General features: G+C 40.1%; 1 protein-coding gene across 1 annotated transcript in view; it reads left to right on the forward strand.

The window, feature by feature from the left end:
- Positions 1-17,519, forward strand: part of QSOX1 (quiescin sulfhydryl oxidase 1) — a 52,863-nt gene extending 35,344 nt beyond the window's left edge. The window contains exons 7-12 of the mRNA XM_007434168.4: positions 973-1,110; positions 3,811-3,940; positions 8,259-8,375; positions 10,178-10,316; positions 11,696-11,887; positions 16,170-17,519. Of these exons, the coding sequence (XP_007434230.1) occupies positions 973-1,110; positions 3,811-3,940; positions 8,259-8,375; positions 10,178-10,316; positions 11,696-11,887; positions 16,170-17,014 (1,561 nt within the window). The 3' untranslated portion in view covers positions 17,015-17,519. The remainder of the gene's footprint in view (positions 1-972; positions 1,111-3,810; positions 3,941-8,258; positions 8,376-10,177; positions 10,317-11,695; positions 11,888-16,169) is intronic.
- Positions 17,520-19,099: the final 1,580 nt, after the last annotated feature.

Here is a 19,099-nt window from a genome sequence, read left to right on the forward strand (position 1 = left end):
AGTTTGAGAAACCATATTCAACACCAGAAAAGAAAGATCTGGCAGTTTAGTTTTCTCCTTTGTCGCTATATGGAATATATATCTGTTGCTATATGGGTTATAGTGGGACGCGGTGGCGCGGCGGCTTAATGATGCTGAAAGTTGCCGGCCAGAAATGGTCGACACTTCAGCAGTTCGAGCCCAGCTTTCGCGCAGCAGAGTGAGCTCCTGCTTCCTCCCCAGCTCCTGCCAGCCCAGCAGATTGAAAACTTACGTGAGTAGATAAATGGGTCCTCTCACTCCGGTGAGAGGAAAAATGCTGACGGCGCCTTGCAAAAGGAGTCGGGAGCAGTTGCCGGTAGCCCGGAAGCCATGCTCGCCCGAAAAAGGCGCAAAGCAACGGAAACCCTGCCTCCTGCGCTTGCCAGCTGGGCTCTGCTCTAGGAAGGAGGCACTGGCAAACCACTTCTGAAACACCTTGCCTTGAAAACTGCAAGGACTCGTCCAAGGCAGTCACTGTAGAATCGGTAACGATTGAGTGCAGATATATATATATTTTATCTGCACTCAATCGTTACCGATTCTACAGTGACTGCCTTGGACGAGTCCTTGCAGTTTTCAAGGCAAGGCAATATATATATATTCAGTTTCAGAAATCTGGTTCAGTTTCAGAAATCTGGTTCAGTTTCAGAAATCTTCAGTTTCAGACATCTGGTTATAACCCATATATATATATATATATATAATATATAATCTGGTTATAACCCATATATATGAACCCTCTATATATATATATAGGTTATAACCAGATTATATAATATGGGTTATAACCAGATTTCTGAAACTGAAGAGGGTTCATATATATGGGTTATAACCAGATTATATATATATATATATATGGGTTATAACCAGATTTCTGAAACTGAAGAGGGTAACTAGAAAGGACACAAACTCACATTGTTTCAGATGGTCTCTACTCATATTTCCTTCCAGGCATGCTGATTGGAGATCCCAGTATACTAAATTCCTGCGGAACTTACCTGGGGTGTTTAGAGGAAATGTTTTCATACCAACGGTGCTACCCACTGCACAGCCAACAACAGCCCTTGCATTATGGAAGGTGGTAGACAAGTGAGTGCCAGCTTCCCCGAGTGGTTTAATGCTTCTTCTTTCCTAGTGCCGTTTCAGATGTTCTCACAGCATATAAGACTGGTCAGTCTCACCATTCATTAGTTATGAGGAGTAGGGAATCCAGTCTGTCCTCAACAAGCTAATAAACAAAAAGGCGCTAACAAATGCAAGAGCTATACATTATGGATGTACAGTTGTTTGCATCCAAAGTGGAAAAGGTGCTTTGGAGGTAGCTGATAGGCATGTTCTCTGCACCTATCAGCACCTCCTTTAAAAAGCTGGCTCTTTTCCTGGATTGGCACAGTAGCCACACATTCCAGTAAAATATGTGTTTCAGCTAAGGAGGCGGCAGCATGTTGTGACAAGTGTGCCACACCCTCTTGGCACCTCATTAACTCTAATGCATATTTTCTTGGGACTGTACAGTTGTCGTGCCAGCCCAGGAAAAGGTGCAGCATTTTAAAAGAGGTGATGATGAATTGCAGTGAATTATCCCACGTCCCTTGTGAAGCACTTTTTTGGCTTTGAATCCAGGTTAGCATGCAGAGTCATCACCTGTTCCCTTTCAAGGTAAGCAACATTATGCAGAATGTAGAAAGGGAGTAAGAAATGGTAAGCCAAAGAAATTAATTCATAAGTTTAGAAAACAAAATAAAGCTAAATCTAGTTTACAACAACATCCTCCATACTTTTCTGTGATGGCAATGGACTTCCATTGTGTCCTTACAGGGTTTGATACACTGACTTCTGTTCTTTAAATTTCTCACCTCTCTCTGAGGACCTCAGCAACTCCAACCACCCTTCCTATTTGACCTTCATAGATTTGCTTTATGATTTAGTTTTATTAATTCTTTCTGTAAGGCCAAACCATTTCAGTGTACTTTTATACTGATCACTCACTTTCATATTTATCACTCATTTGGCACTCATTCATTCTTGACCCTATTTCTTGTTTTATCACACATATTTGTTAAGTACCCCTTTCCTACTGCATTCAACTTACTTGTATGTTCTCTTGACATACTGAACTCCCACTTCCCTATATGAAAGCAGAAACATGCTCTTAATACATAGTCGTTCTGCTTTTTTCAACAGTTATTTCTCACCATAGACCACAAACTATCCACTACTTTTCTACCAGCATTTGCGTGGCTTAAAATTTCTTCATCCCTTTTCCCTTCTTAGGCAACTATTCTGTCAAAAGTACATAAATTCATTTACTTGCTCTAATTCTTTGCCATTTATCTATAATTGTTCTTTCTCTCTGTCCTGTCAAACATAACTTAACATTCATTTTCAGATCCATAGTCCTTGTTGCATCATACTATTTATCTAATGTTCACTGCAAATCCATTCTGGTTTTCAGCAAACAGCATGGCATCATCTGCATATGAAAGAACACATAAGTTTATGTCCCTGTTCAGCATATTATTAGTGTCACCATAAGCATTCCTTACACATTTATCCATAAATACATTATACAAACCAAAAGGATATCATACAACCATGTCTCACTCCCAGCTCAGTGCTAAACCATTTGCTAAGCATTCTGTTAATACTCACACATTTTATTTACAACTTTTTCTGTTCTGATTACATTCAGCCACCAACCTTCAACTCCATTTTCATGGAGAAGATTCTATCATTCAAACCTGTTTGCTTTATCGCTTTCTCTAATATCAACAAATGTACAATACATTTTCTCACAAACAGCACAGGACCTTTCATTTAAGAATTTTGCTAAGAATGTGTCAGTGCCCAAATCATCCTGTTCAGCTGTGATTGAGTAGGATTTTGATGAAATTTCAGTGTGGGATAGACTTTCATCAAAATCCTACTTTGGATAATCAGTGGAAAAATCATTCCTGCCTTTCCGAGCATATTTGGGCAGAGATGGACAGAATACATGACTGAATACACCTTTATATATAAATATATATATATATATAAAGCACTCTATGCACATAAAAACTGAAAGATGGGAAGAATTGTTTCTTGAGAGAATAGTCTGTTGTTATTCTACTCATTCTCAAAGTGCACATGTACCTATCATTTAAGAATTTTGCTAAGAATGTGTCAATGCCCAAATCAGTAGTGCTGTCTGGGGATAGTAGTTAGCTTTTCTTTCTTTTATTCAAAGTAGTTTTCATACTGTTTGGAAGTCAAGCTGGATTATCTGATGTCATAGAATAAGCTACATACCCACAATGGATTTGACTGAGACCAAGCTCCAATTATTATCTGGCAAGAAACCTTTAAAAAGCAGCAAATAATTTGGGGAGGAATGAAGCATGAAGGCAAGATACTTAAATATTAAAAAGAAATAGAGGGTTAGTTCAAGTTGTAATTTGAAGGGGGGCTGGTTGGATGGGGAATGAAATCATGGAACTCTATTATATGCAGCAGACTAACATTTGTGGACTTTTGGAATTTAGCAAAGACTGTGGATGTCAGTGTAAATTTATAGAAAGTAGTCTCAAGAGAGGTAGTGGAGGATAATTAAAGTCTTTTATTCCTTTCTCCAAAGAAAATTGTTGCCAGTTCTATAGCCTAGCTTTAGGCATTTCTGACCTCTGTTGACAACTGGTGGGTTAGATCGTGCCAAAGGAGATGTTAGATTACATCCTAGAATTGCCATTTTATGTTGTGTCAGTTATTGAACAGATTTTCTTCCTCTTTTGGTTAATGTTTGTGTCACAGGAGAAAATTATACATGGCTGATTTAGAATCTGCAGTGCTTTTCACCCTAAGGATAGAGGCTGCAGTATTCCCCTACCTTAGGGGACAGCGACTCTCTGCTTTGAAGGACTATGTGTCTGTTTTGGTCGAGGTGAGTGTTATGAAGCCTTTAGACCTGAGAGACTTTCCAAACAATTCTCCCTCATTCTGCACTCTTCCCTTTTACATACAGGTAGTCCTCGAATTACGTCCATTCATTCAGCAGCCATTCACTTACAGCAGCTCTGAACAAATGGTAGTTAAATCCAGTCCCCGAAGTTATGGCCATTGTGGTGCCCCTGCGGTCACATGATCAAAATTTGGGCATTTGGCAGCCCACCAACATGACAGCAGGGGTACTTTAACTCCCCCCCATCTCCCCCCATCTCTGCCCTTTTGGCTGCCCTGAGTTCCGCTGGCCCTGCCAGCCTGCTGGCCTACCCAGCCTTGCTACCCTGTGCTCGCTGGCCCTGCTGCCCCCAGATGACCTTTGCCATCTTCTTCCTGCTGCTGCTGACGAGGCGCGCCCGGCCTGGGTCTTTGCAAGGCAGCTGCTAGCCATGTCAGGCCTTCTTCCCAGGGCAGCACCCACCTCCTGTCCAAATTGTGTGTGGGCTTCTCGCAGAGGCAGCAGGGCCAATGAGTGTAGGGTGGCAAGGCCAGCAGAGGCAGCGGAGTGCAAGGGGCCAAAAGGGCAGAGATGGGAGGAAGATAGGTGGGTGGGGGGAGTTGAAAAGGAAGCAGTCCCTCACCTTACCAAGGCTTGGAGCTGGGAGGGACCAAGCTGGGAGTGGCTTGGATCAGGGTGGGTTCTCAGCTAACAACCAGTGGGTTAATGACAGTGACCAGGACTGCCGGGATTACCATTGCTAAGTGATGTGGTCACGTGACATTGCGCCTTACGACCGCATCACTTAGTGATGGATGTTCCAGTCCCAGTTGCGGTTGTAACTGGAGGATTACCTGTATATATTAGCTTTTCTACAATCTTACCAGTGACTCTACTCTTTTAAAGTTACATGAAAACATTTCATTTGGAGAGCAGGTTCAGTCTTAAAAGTAATCCATAAGCTGTTCATTTGCTCCTTTCTCTAGACAAAAATTATAATTCCCTCATTAATAGAATACTAGCTCTGAACAATACTGTTTCATTTTGGTTTCTGACTTATCATGAATTTTGTGTGGCATCCCTGTGAACTTCCCTTCACTTCATGGTATTTCCTGAACTTGTGCTCCTAACACCCTGAAGCAGCATATATGGACAACTCCACAACAGCAATTAAAAGATTTTTATTACTAAACAATTTTTTAAAAAGTCTAGTTTTTAAAAAGTTTTAGGGGGCCTTTGCAAAATTCAACAATCTTGCAAACTTTCAATATATTTTTTTAATTAAAAAAGGGGGACAGGGTGCCTAGCATCTGAGAAGGTTACTTTGGGAAAATTGAGTACATGTTATGGGGGCTCCCACAAACTGGCTCCTATGGTGGGCAAGGCCAGTTACATACTGTCCATTGTCAGTAGACCAGTCCGTGTGGATGCTCCCCGCTTCCTGCTTTAGCCACCCAGGATGTTTCCTACCACTTCGGTTGATCTCTGTCTTTTTGTGGGCAGGTGGCTACCCTGCTAGAGAAAGCATTGAGCTACAGCCCCATTGTTTTCATTTTCTAAGAATGTCTCCAGGATATATGCATTCTTGGAAATAAAGATTATGCTTAAGGCTGGTAATGACAGAACTGTTCAAGTTTTAAATTTTCAGTTCTGGCTGCCAGTACCTTTTACAATTTATTTTAAATTTACTCCTATTATTGTATATGTTTGAGCAAACTTAAAACTGGGAAAAAAAAGATTCAAGCATTAGCAGAACATCACATTTGAAGATCTGCTTTGACAACTTCTAAGATGTATCTGCTGCTTCTGTAATGTGGATATGAAGGCAAATGCCTAAATGCCTTTGAAACCCTTGAGTATAGCACCAACGGTCTTCATTTTGTTTTAATTCTTGCTGTGATAGAAGGGGAATATTAGTAGTTTATGTGGATACAAAATTTATCTGGCTGGCCAGGGATTTTCATTATTTGAAGCTATAAAAATCTTAGTTGAATATAAGTGTAAAATGTGCACTATAAAGACACATGCTCTGATGTTTTAGATTCTCTGTATTCACATGGGCAAAACCTCTGTGTGGCTGGGAGATTATTAAATCTGCCCTTCAAGATTGCCAAAGGGAGGGTGTTAAAACAGGAAAAGCCAGCAGTATTTAGGTAATTTACAGGATAGTAGCCTCGGCTTTCTGATGGTTTGGCTGAACTCACACTGTAACACTGTGTCCCCAATCCACTATTAATCACCACCTTGGTTTTGATTTTCCTTCAGTCTGTAGGCATTAAAAATACCTGCCAGGTCAGAATTATATGTAATTTCTGACTTTAATTGTAGCGTAAGTTTTTGTCAACCAATGTTTTAGCTTCTAAAACAGCCCAAGACTGACTTTCTTTTTTCCCATAACCAATTACCTTTGAAAAAAGCGCAGTCCGTGTTGTATCCAGTGCAAGGTGTGCTGCTAGATTTGGGCCACAAGGTGGAGGAGTCTGACTAAGTTCCAGCTACTTAACTCATTATTTCCTTCGACTTTTTCTTGCCAGTTTTTTCCTTTCGTGAACATTCCTTGGGGTTTGGCTTCTGTACGTCCAAAATAAACCTAAAGCTTTGGAAGGCTGTATTTTTTTTATTCTATAAGCTCCCAGATCTCAGTAGGCTGCCTGCTGCCTACGAATGCTGCTACCAGTCTGACTATACTAAGTTAGAAATATAGTTCTGTGATGTTCCAATTCTTTATAAAGCAAGTCTGGCTATATATTCAGATGAGCTAGTGTGTAATCTTCAGAGAGAAGATAAATCTTTGGACCACTTGAACTCTCCGTGTGCCCATTTTTAGGAAAGGAATCGAAGAAAAATCTACTTTCTTTCATTAACATCCGTTACTGATTTATTTTAACTGCCACCCTTCCATTTATTACTGCTTCCATTTTCTCACTGAGAAACAAAGCAGGTGTTTTCCTTATATACATCCGCTCAATTAATTTTCCTGCTTTCTCTCAACTAGTTCCCCTCCTCCAGTCAACCTGTCACTTGCTTGTCTTCTAGTGACATGGCTTTTTCCTCTGTGTTTCTCCTCCCCCCCCCCCCCCAGTTGGTGCATATAGCTCTTTGGTTCCCCCCTCCCCCTCTCTGGAGTGCTTGTGGTTTTAAAGTGCTGATGCTAATCGGATTTGAGATGACTTATTGTCAAAGTAGCTTTCCGTGATCCTTGGAGACTATTTTGGAGCTACAATCAAGATTTGGATCTTGGCTGTAAGCCCATAGGGACTGACTTGTTTGCTATAGCAGCCTCTTGAACATCACTGAAAAAAGCCTCTCTTAGTATTAGCAAGTAGTGGCTGAGCTGAATTTGGAGAGGAATCCCATTGGAAAACAGGAAATGAACTACTGAGCTTGCAGGGTGACTAGCTGTTCCATGTTTTCTATGTTCCTCTTTCAAGTGCCCTCAAGATCTACCACCAATAACTGGACAGGCAGTGCAGGAAGATAAATCAGTGGCTTTTTCAAGGATCAGTTTCAGCAGACTTGGAGCTATATACAGTAGGAGACAAGGGTTGGTATTGGCTCAGATTACTTGCTGTTCCTGATTTGTGATCTCTCTGTGATTAGGCTTACAGATGTTCTTGCATTGGTGTTAACAACATTAAGCTTTTGGTGCTAAAGAATGTCAGTGTCTGTGCCAATAACTCTTTGGGGGAAGAGTTCATGGTTGTAACTATGATTTTTTTTCACAATGCTTTGAGCCTTATGTGTGGTATAGTTCGAATAAGATGGCACTGATTAGTGGTATCTCAGTGATTTTGTTGTAAGAGAAAGATTGCTGCAAGGTTTAGACTTCAGTTGTCTACTATGGCTTAAACTGGCTTATTTGTCAATCCTCAGTCTGATGGAGCCTAATGGGTCTTCGGTAATTTCCTCTTAACATGCTTAGAGCTTCTATCAGAACCCTGGATGGTCTCTGGAATAAGAACACGCTTTGGGCAATAGATATGAACCTGGCTAAATACCCTTCCTATCCAGGTATTTCATATGCTACACTTATTGGATATGAAATACCTGGATGAATTCTACTCTCTCTCTCTCCTCCACTAGGGAAAAGGGTCATATAGTGCTATTGGTTACTCTGGTACCTGCATATGTCCTACCTGGGACAGAGGTGTTTTTTTAATATTGTTTTTTTAAGAAACTGAATTCTGTATGCCATCCAATGTATTCTGTGCTGTCACACCGTGGCACCATACACGTAAGCTCAGGCATGTCTTTCAGAACTTGACTCCGTCTACACCTCTTAATATTTTTCTTTCCATTCTTGTTTGTATTTTTATAACAGCATTTTGCTGGGCGGTCGGTAGTCAAGAATTACCTTCGCAACCTGGATTTGTGGCTGAGACCAAAGAAAAAAGTTTTGCAGAGTGAGTGGGAGGAAGCTCTAAGGAATAAAAAGGAGGTACGTTAATTGAACAAGGAAATGTGTGGAGGGGAAGGGGGTTTACTGACCCAAGTCTGATTGGATTCAGTGCAGATCTAGAATCTACCCAGAAATTCAGCGTGCACGCATGCCATAAATAAATATAAAATACCTGCTTCATATTGGTAGTATTCTGTCTCCAGAGCTACAAGCTCCATGTGTAACTTGCTAAATGCCAGTAGCTCTACCATTCATACTGATCATTATCACATATTATGGAGCTGTCCCAGGATCTAAATTTATTGTAAAAGTATATTGAATTTCATTAAGTTATATGAATAGTGTAAATATTTTCTGTGATCCGCATGCCATTCTGTTTCAGAGTTTCTTGAAAAAACAGATACTGCCTTTGCTGTTGTTGAATAGCTTAGAAAATAAGGAATTAGTGCTTTTAATGAACCTGACATTAATAAACAATTCCTGCATTGATTGGGTATCTCATACATTTATTGAGAATGGAACAATGTTCATAATAATTTAGGATTATAATTAAGGCAGAGTATTATGCTGCATTATTTTTCTCTATAAGTATCCTTTTTAATATTCTTTACCTCTGTTTAATTTTGTGTACCATAAAAAAATACTCTCCAAAGTATTGGATATGCAAGTGGCCAGCATGGCATAGAAGTTAAGATGTTGTACTGACACTGAGGAGATACAGGTTCAGGTCCACCTTCAGTCACAGAAGCTTACTGGGCAACCCTAGGCCAATCACTTTCTCAGCTCAGCCTATCTCACACAGTTGTTGTTCTGGGGAAAAATAGGAGGTTGGAGTACTGTGGCACTACCTTGAGCTTCTGAATGAAGGGTGAAATATAAATCTAACAATTAAATAAAACATAATGCATGGGGAAAATCCTCACCGCTGTATTCTAACCTTCCACTGAGGCAGCCAATGGTCACTTTAATTGTTATTTTGTTATTACATTGATGTTTTCACACTGTTCACCACCAAGAATTGCTTGTGTGAGATGGGTGGCAATGAATGAATGAATGAATGAATGAATGAATGAATGAATGAATGAATGAATGAATGAATGAATGAATGAATTGAACAGTGGGAGGGTACAGAAACAATGGCCAGCCCATGTTCAGTCTATGCTCTTATCAAATTTGCTTTTTTTGGTAGGGGGGGAAAAAGGACAAAAAGCCTAACTGTCCATTGTATGCAGGGAGTAAGGAAGCTGCCTCTGGAAACAACCAGGGAGGGCAGAGAGATCGTGGCACAGTGTTGTGATGCCTTGGCTATAGGGCAAAAAGGGGAAATCCCAGAAACTGAGAAATGTGAGTTCCCCACCTACGGGAAACCATTAAGGGAATGCATGAAACAAAACAGCCACAAAAACAATTGTTTTGAACATTGAACAATCCATTCTGGACATTTTCATTGAATGGTTCCAGGTTAGCCACTGTTTGGCAGAAATGAAACCCAGAATAGGTTGGTTGTTCCAAGTTGCAAATGAAACAAAATTAGGATGAGATGAGTGGGGTGAAAATGGTGCATGTCACATCCTCTCTAAGCAGCTCCCAGCTGCTCTTTCATTCTGTCCACCTTATTTTATGCATTTTATGCAGAGAATGGTTTGCACTAATAGGTAATCAGCTTATTCTCTCAAGGCCAACAATGTGGGAAAACAGAGGCACAGTCCTAGTCTGGAACTTCAGCATTCCCCTCTGGATAGTTTGAAAACTCCAGTTCTGTTCTTCTGCCTATCCTCCATCCCCTGCAATCCAGTCCTAGTATAAAGTTTTTTTCCTCCAATCTCTGTCCTGTCTTTCAGTTTCCAAATGCCACATTATCTGAGAGACCTTTCTGGGTAGGATGTCAAGGAAGCACACCTAATTTCCGAGGCTTTCCGTGTGGACTCTGGACTCTCTTTCATCACCTGACTGTGCAGGCAGCATGTCAAAACCAGTCTGGTAAGTAACGTAGTCTCTGTTTAGTTATCTGCATTACAGCTCTATGTCCCATTCATCACACTGAACTTCAGAATGGAAGGCTTGGATCCACAGCCATGGTCCTTGCTTTTTCTTGGGTACATTACTCTTCACACATCTTCACCATTCTGATGTGACCCTTTTACCAGAAAATACAGTCAGAAATATATTTACAGCCTATTCCATACAGAGGATTTTATACGTATTGTATTTATTATTCATTTATCAGATTTATATCCTAGATTTTCCTCCAGGATCTCAAGCCAATGTGCATTCCACTCCCTTCTCTTATTTTTTTCCCCACAAGAACAACTCTATGGGATAGGCTTGTGCTGAGAGAGAGGGGTCCAAAGACACCTAGTGAGCTTCCATGGGTGGAGATGGACTATCACCTGGATCTTCCCAGTCCTTGTCCAAAACCTTAGTTGCTGCACTGCAGTGGCTGTCATATTCACAATTTGAACATATTTAGAAAACTTTGGAGGGGGGGCTTTTCATCACTGGCAAATGCTCTGTCTTTGGTTATTCTTAATCTGAAGGATGAATGGGCAAAGGGGAATAGAAATATCACAAATGCTCTCATTCCATTTTTAATACTATTTGTGATTATCAAATTTCTGTCTCCCCTTTCTTTTGAGAATTCATGACAAAGCATGGGAGTTACTCTGTAATTGTATCTTTACAACCATTGCCCTGTGAAATAGGCTGGCCAGATAGCATCAGTGAGCTTGGTGGTCAAGTGGGCAGCTGAATCAGTCTCTCTGGTCCAAGTCCAGCATTGTAACTACTACACTACACTAGCTCTACATTATTTTGGCACACCTCACCCAAATAATTGCATACAATGTTATAGTTTAAGAGTGAGAAGGAAGTATTTAAGTATATCAGAAACATTACTTAAGCATGAAATGGTAATAGTGATTTGGTGTATATATGAACATGCTGGATATTTTTCTGTTTACATTCAGATAGTGGTCATTTACTCCAACAGTAAAATATTTCATTCTTATATGGATCACCTTGCCAGTTCAAATAGCAAAGGGAAATGATTTTTGATAAATAAATGCTAATAAATGATTTTTAATAAATAAATGATAGATGAATAACCCTTAGTTCCACCTCCTTTTCTTCTACAAGATTCTCACTAGAAAAGGGTTATTGATATGGTCTGGCTCTTTTTGAAAATGTCGGGGCAAATACATTCTTCCACTTTCATCTGCAGCTATTGTAATGGATTAAGCCAAAACCAGCTTTGCTTTGGGGAAGAAAGCATAGTTTGAGTTCACCTTGAGAAGACTGTTGTTATGGTTTCTTTTTTTAACTCCTTTACTTTGGTATTAACAATTCTGCCCCGGCCTCAGTTTCTGCTTCCTCAGATACACCTGAAGTCCTTCCTACAATGAGAAGATACGTCCGCTATTTCTTTGGCTGCAGGATGTGTGCAGAACACTTTGAAAACATGGCAGCTGAGTCTATGCATGAAGTGCGGACCAGAAATCAGGCTGTCCTGTGGCTTTGGTCAAGGCATAACAGAGTTAATGCTCGCTTAGCAGGTGAGTCCTCTGCTCCTGGCAGTGTGCTTGTTGACCACTTTAACTAGCAGATGTCCTTTTTACCTAGGATGGAGAGTAACATATAGCCTTCCAGAAGCTTATTTAGTTGTTGGATTCATATCCTAATTTTTCTCCAAGAGCTCAAAGCAGCATATACAGACTCCCTCGTCCGGATTTTCCTCACAGGAACAGTCCTGGGAAGTAAGTTGGGCTGAGAGAACAAGCTCACCCAGTGAGCTTCCATGATTGACACTGGAGTTGAACCTGGGTCTCCATGGTCTTAGTCCAACATGTACACCACACTGGCTGTCTCATTTGACTCCTTTTAGTTCTAGGAAGAACAGCCAATGATAAGGAATGATGGGAGTTGGACTTAGCAATATCTGAAAGACTACAGGTTCCACCTTTGGAGAAAGTACTCTGGGGGAATTTTAAAAGAACCTACAGGTAGTCCTCACTTACCAACCGCAATAGAGATTGGCAACTCCATCACTAAGCAGCGTGGTTGTTAAGCGCAACATCACCTGACTGATTTGTGACTTCCTGCCAGCTTCCCTGTTGACGTTGCTTATTGGAAGCTGGCTGTGAAGGTTGCAAATGGCGAAGGTTGCTAAGTGCCCAAATTGCAATCATGTGACTGCGGGGACGCTGCAATGGCTGTGACTTTGAGGACAAGTTGTAACTCTATTTTCAGCACCATTGTAAGTTCAAATGTTCACTGAATGAATGGTCAGTAAGTGAGAAATACCTGTATATTCTGACTGAGTTCCAGCTCCTTCAGCTTCTTTTTATACCAACTGACTATTTATGTCAAAACAAAAAAGCTACTCTGTCTCTACACCCAAATGATAGCTTCCTGTTTTCCCTGAGAAATTTGATTTCAGTTTATATGGTAAAAATGTCAAATGTGAAAACTTTCTTTTTAAGTATTGTTCTGTAGCTCTCTTAATGACAATTGATGTTGAATATGTGTTGAGGAAATTGAGAAACAGCTTGTTTCTAGAACTGGTTGATTTGGCTACCTTTTCATTGTACACTTTAATGTAGTTGCCTTCCAGGATGTACTGGTCTGTTGTAACAGCCATCTCTCCTCCCCTGGATTTATTGCTGTAACGCTGGAGTCTGAAAGTAGATAGTGGCCAGTTGAATCTGCGTTGCGATGGCACAGACTAAAAATGATCCAAGTTCTTGATCCAAGTTCCTTTCTCATCCTTCCTGTTAGTTTGCAGTCAGGGACTAATTAAGGGAGAGATTGTTTCTTGATTTAGATAGCTCCAATCATGAATGAAAACATTTTTGAAGCACACGCACGCGCGCATGCACATACACACAGAATTTTTATTTGACTGAGTTTACATACTGCACCAATCATTACCAACTCTAAAACAAAATAAATAACTTTTCTTTCTCAGAATACTTTGCTTAGTACTCTGTTAGGCTCAACAGGCTGTATTTCTGGCTCATAACTCCCTGCTTCAGCAGCCCTGAGGACACTGCAACTTGAAGAGAAACCTGAAAGACAGCCCACCACCCATTGTGCTGAAGAAAACCACCTTCTCTTTCCCTAGAAAAGGAGGAATTGCAGCAATGTGATGTAGGCAAGAGCATCCTGAATTAAACGCTGCCTGCCATAACAAAAAATTCAATGAAGAATATTTGAATCGGGAGGGGGAAGAGGGGGTCAGATAACAAACACCAGTTCTTGTTGCCAGAAAGGAGCCAGCAGCTGGTGGTTTTGAACCAGAGACTTAGCTACTAAATCTTATTCATCTTTCCTACCGGGGGCTTCTGAAGGCTGACACGTGCCCTGGGAGGACCTTCCTCCAAGACTGCTGCCCAAATGCTGTGCTTCTCACAGGCAGATGCAGTCCCTTGTTCTACAGTCCTGTTGTCCTTGACAGGGGGAGGAGTAGGTGACTCCTGTTGACAGATGATTGTGGGAGGGGAAAGTAGAGGGACTCATTGACCAAGCCAGGAATTATTTACTCTTTGTCCACTTGGGTTTTCCCACCCTCTCTCTCTAACCCTAGGGACATAATCTCTGATCTTCGAAGGCATATTTTCTTACTCCCTTTACACAGACACCCACCCACACATTTATTCCTTCAAGCCCAGGGTAGATAACAGCTACTTTAAACGGGCTAAATCCTCTTCAGAATTTCACCAGAGCCTTCAGTAGATGCCTGTTAAAGTCAGTCTAAAGTAAGTCCAAGGGAATGTTGATGACAACTTGCATATCTACCTAAAAATAAGGAAATGGACCAATGAATGTAGACAGTCAGCAAATCCTTATTGTAAGCATTTACTAAAATTATAATGTTATGATTTCAAATATTCACAGATGCTTGCACAATATGATTTGTTCTCAGCAGATTCTCCATATAGGATGCTGATCTGTATTTTGGGACACAAATTCCATATCTAAGATACTGATTGTATCTGTTCAGAATTTAACCAGCTCATTCCATCTGATTCAGAAAATTAGTGTCACCCCCACTAGGTAGAGCAGGCCAGGAAATCAACTCCACAGGAAGGCTAAAACTACTTTTATTGAGATTGACTATAATAACAGAATCTTGCAGGTCTGATTGTGCTGCACCTTCTTCCCCTTCTTATACTCGATTGAATTGCTTTGGACTTAAAAAGCATTTCAGCCCCTTTTGCCTAAGTAACAGTTCTTACATATGTCTGTAAAGGTCATGTTCCTTACTCTCTACAATTAAAATTAGGTATCCCTCGATAAAAATAAGCTATCCCTTGCATGCCCTGTTCTGGTAAGTTTGGGGGAGGCAAAATTTGTTGGTTGATTGATTGATTGATTGATTGATTGATATTTGCTTTCTCAGAACATTTCTATGGCCACTCAATTCAAACAATATGACTCTGAGTGGTGCATAAAATCATTAAACAAAAATACAAGACAGTACGTGCCACTAAAACAAAATAAAACAATGTAACGGTTTGTTGTATTCTACCAGATGAGACCTCTGCTCATCTTGGCCCAAGTGCTTGGGTTTTAACTGCTTAAAGTTCTGATAGTAGTGGTCTGCTTTGGCAAAGGCAAGTCAGATTTTAGGAAATCTACATGGTGCTTTTTTGTTTTGGAAACTGGCATTAAGAAAGCAAATTCATTTCTCACATAGAATCATGCCGGTATACTTTTGTGAAGGAAAAAATAGTATTATTTCCAAGTAGTGGTGGTGACAGTGGTGGTGGTGGTGGTGGTGATGATCTGCTACAGGCACTTTTCCCTCTTAGGTATAGCCTATAATTTAAATTTTAAAAGTTGCTTGCTTGCTTTTGTCATATATGTGTAGGCAAGTCACAGATATGGTATTCCGGTTCATATTTCTAGTTCAGCAGTGAAACCCACAAGATGGTAGAGGACAAGTTAGCACCTTCAGTCAACTCTTCAGATTGGAGCAAAGAAAAATACTGGAAGAATTGTAATGTAGTTAACAAGTGAATAAATAAGGAAAAGGTTATTTTTATCAGTTTTTTTTTTCATCCAAGCCTTTACATCCTTATCTGGAGATGGATTATTGAAACATTTTTGCTGTAGAAATCTTTTCTTGGCCAAGAACCAGAGAGTTCAAAAGTTTGCAGTGCTTTCAAACTAATGAAGCAAATATTTTTTATTTTTTTCTTCAAACCTGCTTCATTGTCAACCATTTTGAACATGCCTTTATGGAAAAGCAGTGTTAATATTTTGATGTATACTTCTCTTAATATTTTATGTCATAGTTATTGAAAACACAGTAAAAATTGTTGAAAGCATTAGCTAAGATAAGTATTCCATAACTATTTCCATAAATATTTATAGACATCCTCTGGGTTACCTTTTGGTTCGTGAAAATGAATAAGCATTGATCAGTTTTTTTTAAACCCAATCAGTATACAGTAGTTATAGTTTTATTTAGTGTGTGCTTATAATTAAGTGCAGTACAGGTAAATAAAATTGTACACCGTATACACCAACATCATTGTTGGAAATTAGCTAATGCAATATAATAATCGGTATAAATGATACTTAATACTAGCAAAACTATAGTATAAATCTACAGTGAATAATGAGATAAGTTTTCTGGTTTCATAAATGTCCATCATAAAGAAGCATTTTAAGAGCCTTTTAAAAATAAGGTACCGGAGGCAGTAATTAGTCTGGGGATGGGTCAAACTAATTCCAGTCACTGCCCATAGACCAAGTAGCTTGTAAATATTGATGCATGTAAGAATATAATTTGAATGTCATGAAAGTAAGATTTTGAATTTCTTTGTTCAGGTACACCAAGTGATGATCCCAAATTTCCCAAGATCCAGTGGCCTCCCAAAGACTTGTGTCCATCATGCCGTTATACCCAAACTGAAGGGTCTTTGCGGAATGAAGAAAAGCCTACGTGGGATAAGGATGCTGTCCTGCTGTTTCTCAAAAGGCACTTTTCTGAAAAAAATATTTTCATGGAATATTTCATGGAGCATCGAACAAGGAATGGTCGAAATGTTGCTCAGCAAAATTATGAAGCTGAGTGGAAGCTAGAAGCGGAAAGAAGAGGAGAAGAGAATGGCCAAGGCAGTCAAAAGGAACTAGAGGAAGACAAGAAGACAGAACAGCCAGAGATTGGGAAAGTGGAAGAAAAGAAATATGCCTTGGGAAAACCTGGTTCTCCAGAGCCGCATAAACCAAGTATTGTCAAGATGAGCACAAAGGCAAAAGAAATGGTGGAAGATATTGTTGATCTTGATACATTTAGCGAGCAGCATTTTAAGAGCAAAGCCTTGAAGATGGCAAGGCAGATTAGCATCAGACAGAGGCGGAGTAAGAGGGACACTGGGCTGTTCCTAATGGAGAATGAGGGCCGCCACTCACTTGATTATATTAGAGAGTCCCTGAGGCATAAGAACTTGGGAGTCCAGTTCTCTGGCATACAAGTGGAAGACGTCAAAAAGAAGAATTCTTTGAGGGAAAACCAGTGGATCCACATCCTGGGAATGGGTTTCTCCCGATTGGATGTTAGCTTGTGTATTCTCTTGTACTTGCTTTCTTCTGTGTGCCTGTTGGGCATGTACACCTTCTTCCGCATGCGCATGAGTTACCGCAAGGGCCGGTCAGGCTACCCATTGACCTGAAATTGAAGCAGAATTGCAGCAGCCAGTGGGTAATGGAAGGGTTGTGTGCATATCAGCTTGTTGTGGTGATTTCTCACTAAACTAACAATTCCTATCCTGAATATACACAGATACAAAAATACACAGATATGTCAGTTGTGAAGGGTGCAGATTGGTGGAGTATGCTATTGGACCTTCTAAAATGCATGGAAATTGCTACTTCTATGTATGAAAGATTATCTAGCAAAAGGACAGGCCTGTTTTGTCACAGTTGCTACATAATTAGTATATATTTGTACCAGAATAAAATAGTTGAGTTTAGTGCCAAAAGGGGAGTGGGTTCATATTTCAGAGTATATGGTGACAGGTTGATTGTCTGAGGAATCAGGGGACTCTAAAATGTTTTGGCTTTTGTGGGGGGGAGGATTAGTTAGCTGAAAGGATTTAGATCTTCTTAGATAAATGTAGTAGGGTCCTCTTCAACAATCAGAGCATAACACAACTACTTTTTTTTTTTTTTTTTAAAGCATGGCTAGTTTAGGACCAGCAACAAAGTGGCAGTTCTGAAATCGTTGTGCCTTGTGTCTTGAGATCTGTCTGAGCCCTGTAACATTGTGAAGAAACCTTATGGTCTAGGTATAGAAGCACAGTCTAAAATACTGAACTGGAAGATCTCTTGATCAGTTTTAATCTGTTTCCAAAAGCTTCTGCGCCACTATGAAATTACCTTCCATAAAGCCAGCTACATGGTATTGTTTGCAGGTGGTGGTAAACAAACAAACAAACAAAAAATTAATTTCTCCCACCCACACCCATTTAAATTGCATAGGCAGAGGAGTTTTTCACCCTTCTGCATGATTTCATGTGGTCCCGCTTAGAACATACTTGGTGTTGTTGCCTGTACTTCCCATGCAACCCAGCCTCTTGCCTTGATCAGAAGACAAAAGGCAAAACAACCCTTAAGGTTTCTGAACTTGAACTCATGGTGTAAAGAATTAAAAGCAGTTGGCAACAAGTTGAGGTCAAGGCTGTGCAATGGAATAGATGGATCAGTGTGAGTCAAAACCTGACCAGGGCAGCAGTTTTTACTAGCTGCTATCCTTGTTTCAGTCCTTTCGCTGTGTCTTTTCTCCCTGTAGTTCCAATCATCTTCTTTATCCTGGTAGCTTCAGCTTTGATGTCATTCGCCTTTTCCATCCTATGCTGTGGACTTATATCTATCCTAGTTTTCTAGCCAGGTCACTTGTATCTTCATGTTTTACTTAATAGGAGAGAAGACGTGAGGGCAAGGGAGTATTTTTAGGAGTAGGAAGTGCAGCTATCTCTTCCTGAGCCATGAGTTGATGATTTATGAAATTATTAGAATTATCCCTTTTGGGGCACATCCAACTGGAAAGAGTTCTGGGGGGTAAGTTGATCAAAACCTCTAAGGATCCTTTGCCATTAGTTTGGTCCACACAGTTGCTGATGATAACTTTCCAGTTGTTCTTGAGCTACCTCAATGGGGAAGGAAATAGCATGGTCTTGTTTAAAAAGAAAGAAGTCATTGGCATTAAGTAAATCAGAAAAAGAGCTAGTCAAGCAGGCTTTCTTCACTGGGGAAGAAGGTAAGAATTTATAGGGTAGAAAGACAAATGATGATGATGATGGGCCTAGCTGCCTAATAAAACATTGCAAACCCCTATTCATTGCAATTACCTGGTGGCCATTAGCTCAGGAGGAAAGGGGCTGGCATTTGGAAAAATAGGACAATATATAGCACAGGCAGATATTACTGAAGGTGCATTCCTCAGAAACTGACATTTTTTTTGACACTGCTACTTTTATCTTGGTTTGTCTCCAGTTGTCTTTGCAAGTGAGTGCTCTTTTTTATGCAAGTGCGTTCCGTAATTTTATCCAACCCAACTGAGCTAATATGAGTAGTGACTTCAAGAGTCTGTGATTCAAACCTCACATATCTCCAGAACTTTCCTGGTAATCAGACATGTCCCCTCAAATTCAATCTTCCATCTTTTACATACATACTCAAAAAATTGATACAGATTACAGTGTGATGAATCTTTAAAATCTACACTAAAATATGTATTGATATTAATCTCGGAATAT

This window comes from Python bivittatus, unplaced genomic scaffold (genome assembly GCF_059951505.1).
Source record: "Python bivittatus isolate LINGU-HERP-01145 unplaced genomic scaffold, Pbiv_v1 ctg000700_np1212, whole genome shotgun sequence".
Lineage (NCBI taxonomy): Eukaryota > Metazoa > Chordata > Lepidosauria > Squamata > Pythonidae > Python > Python bivittatus.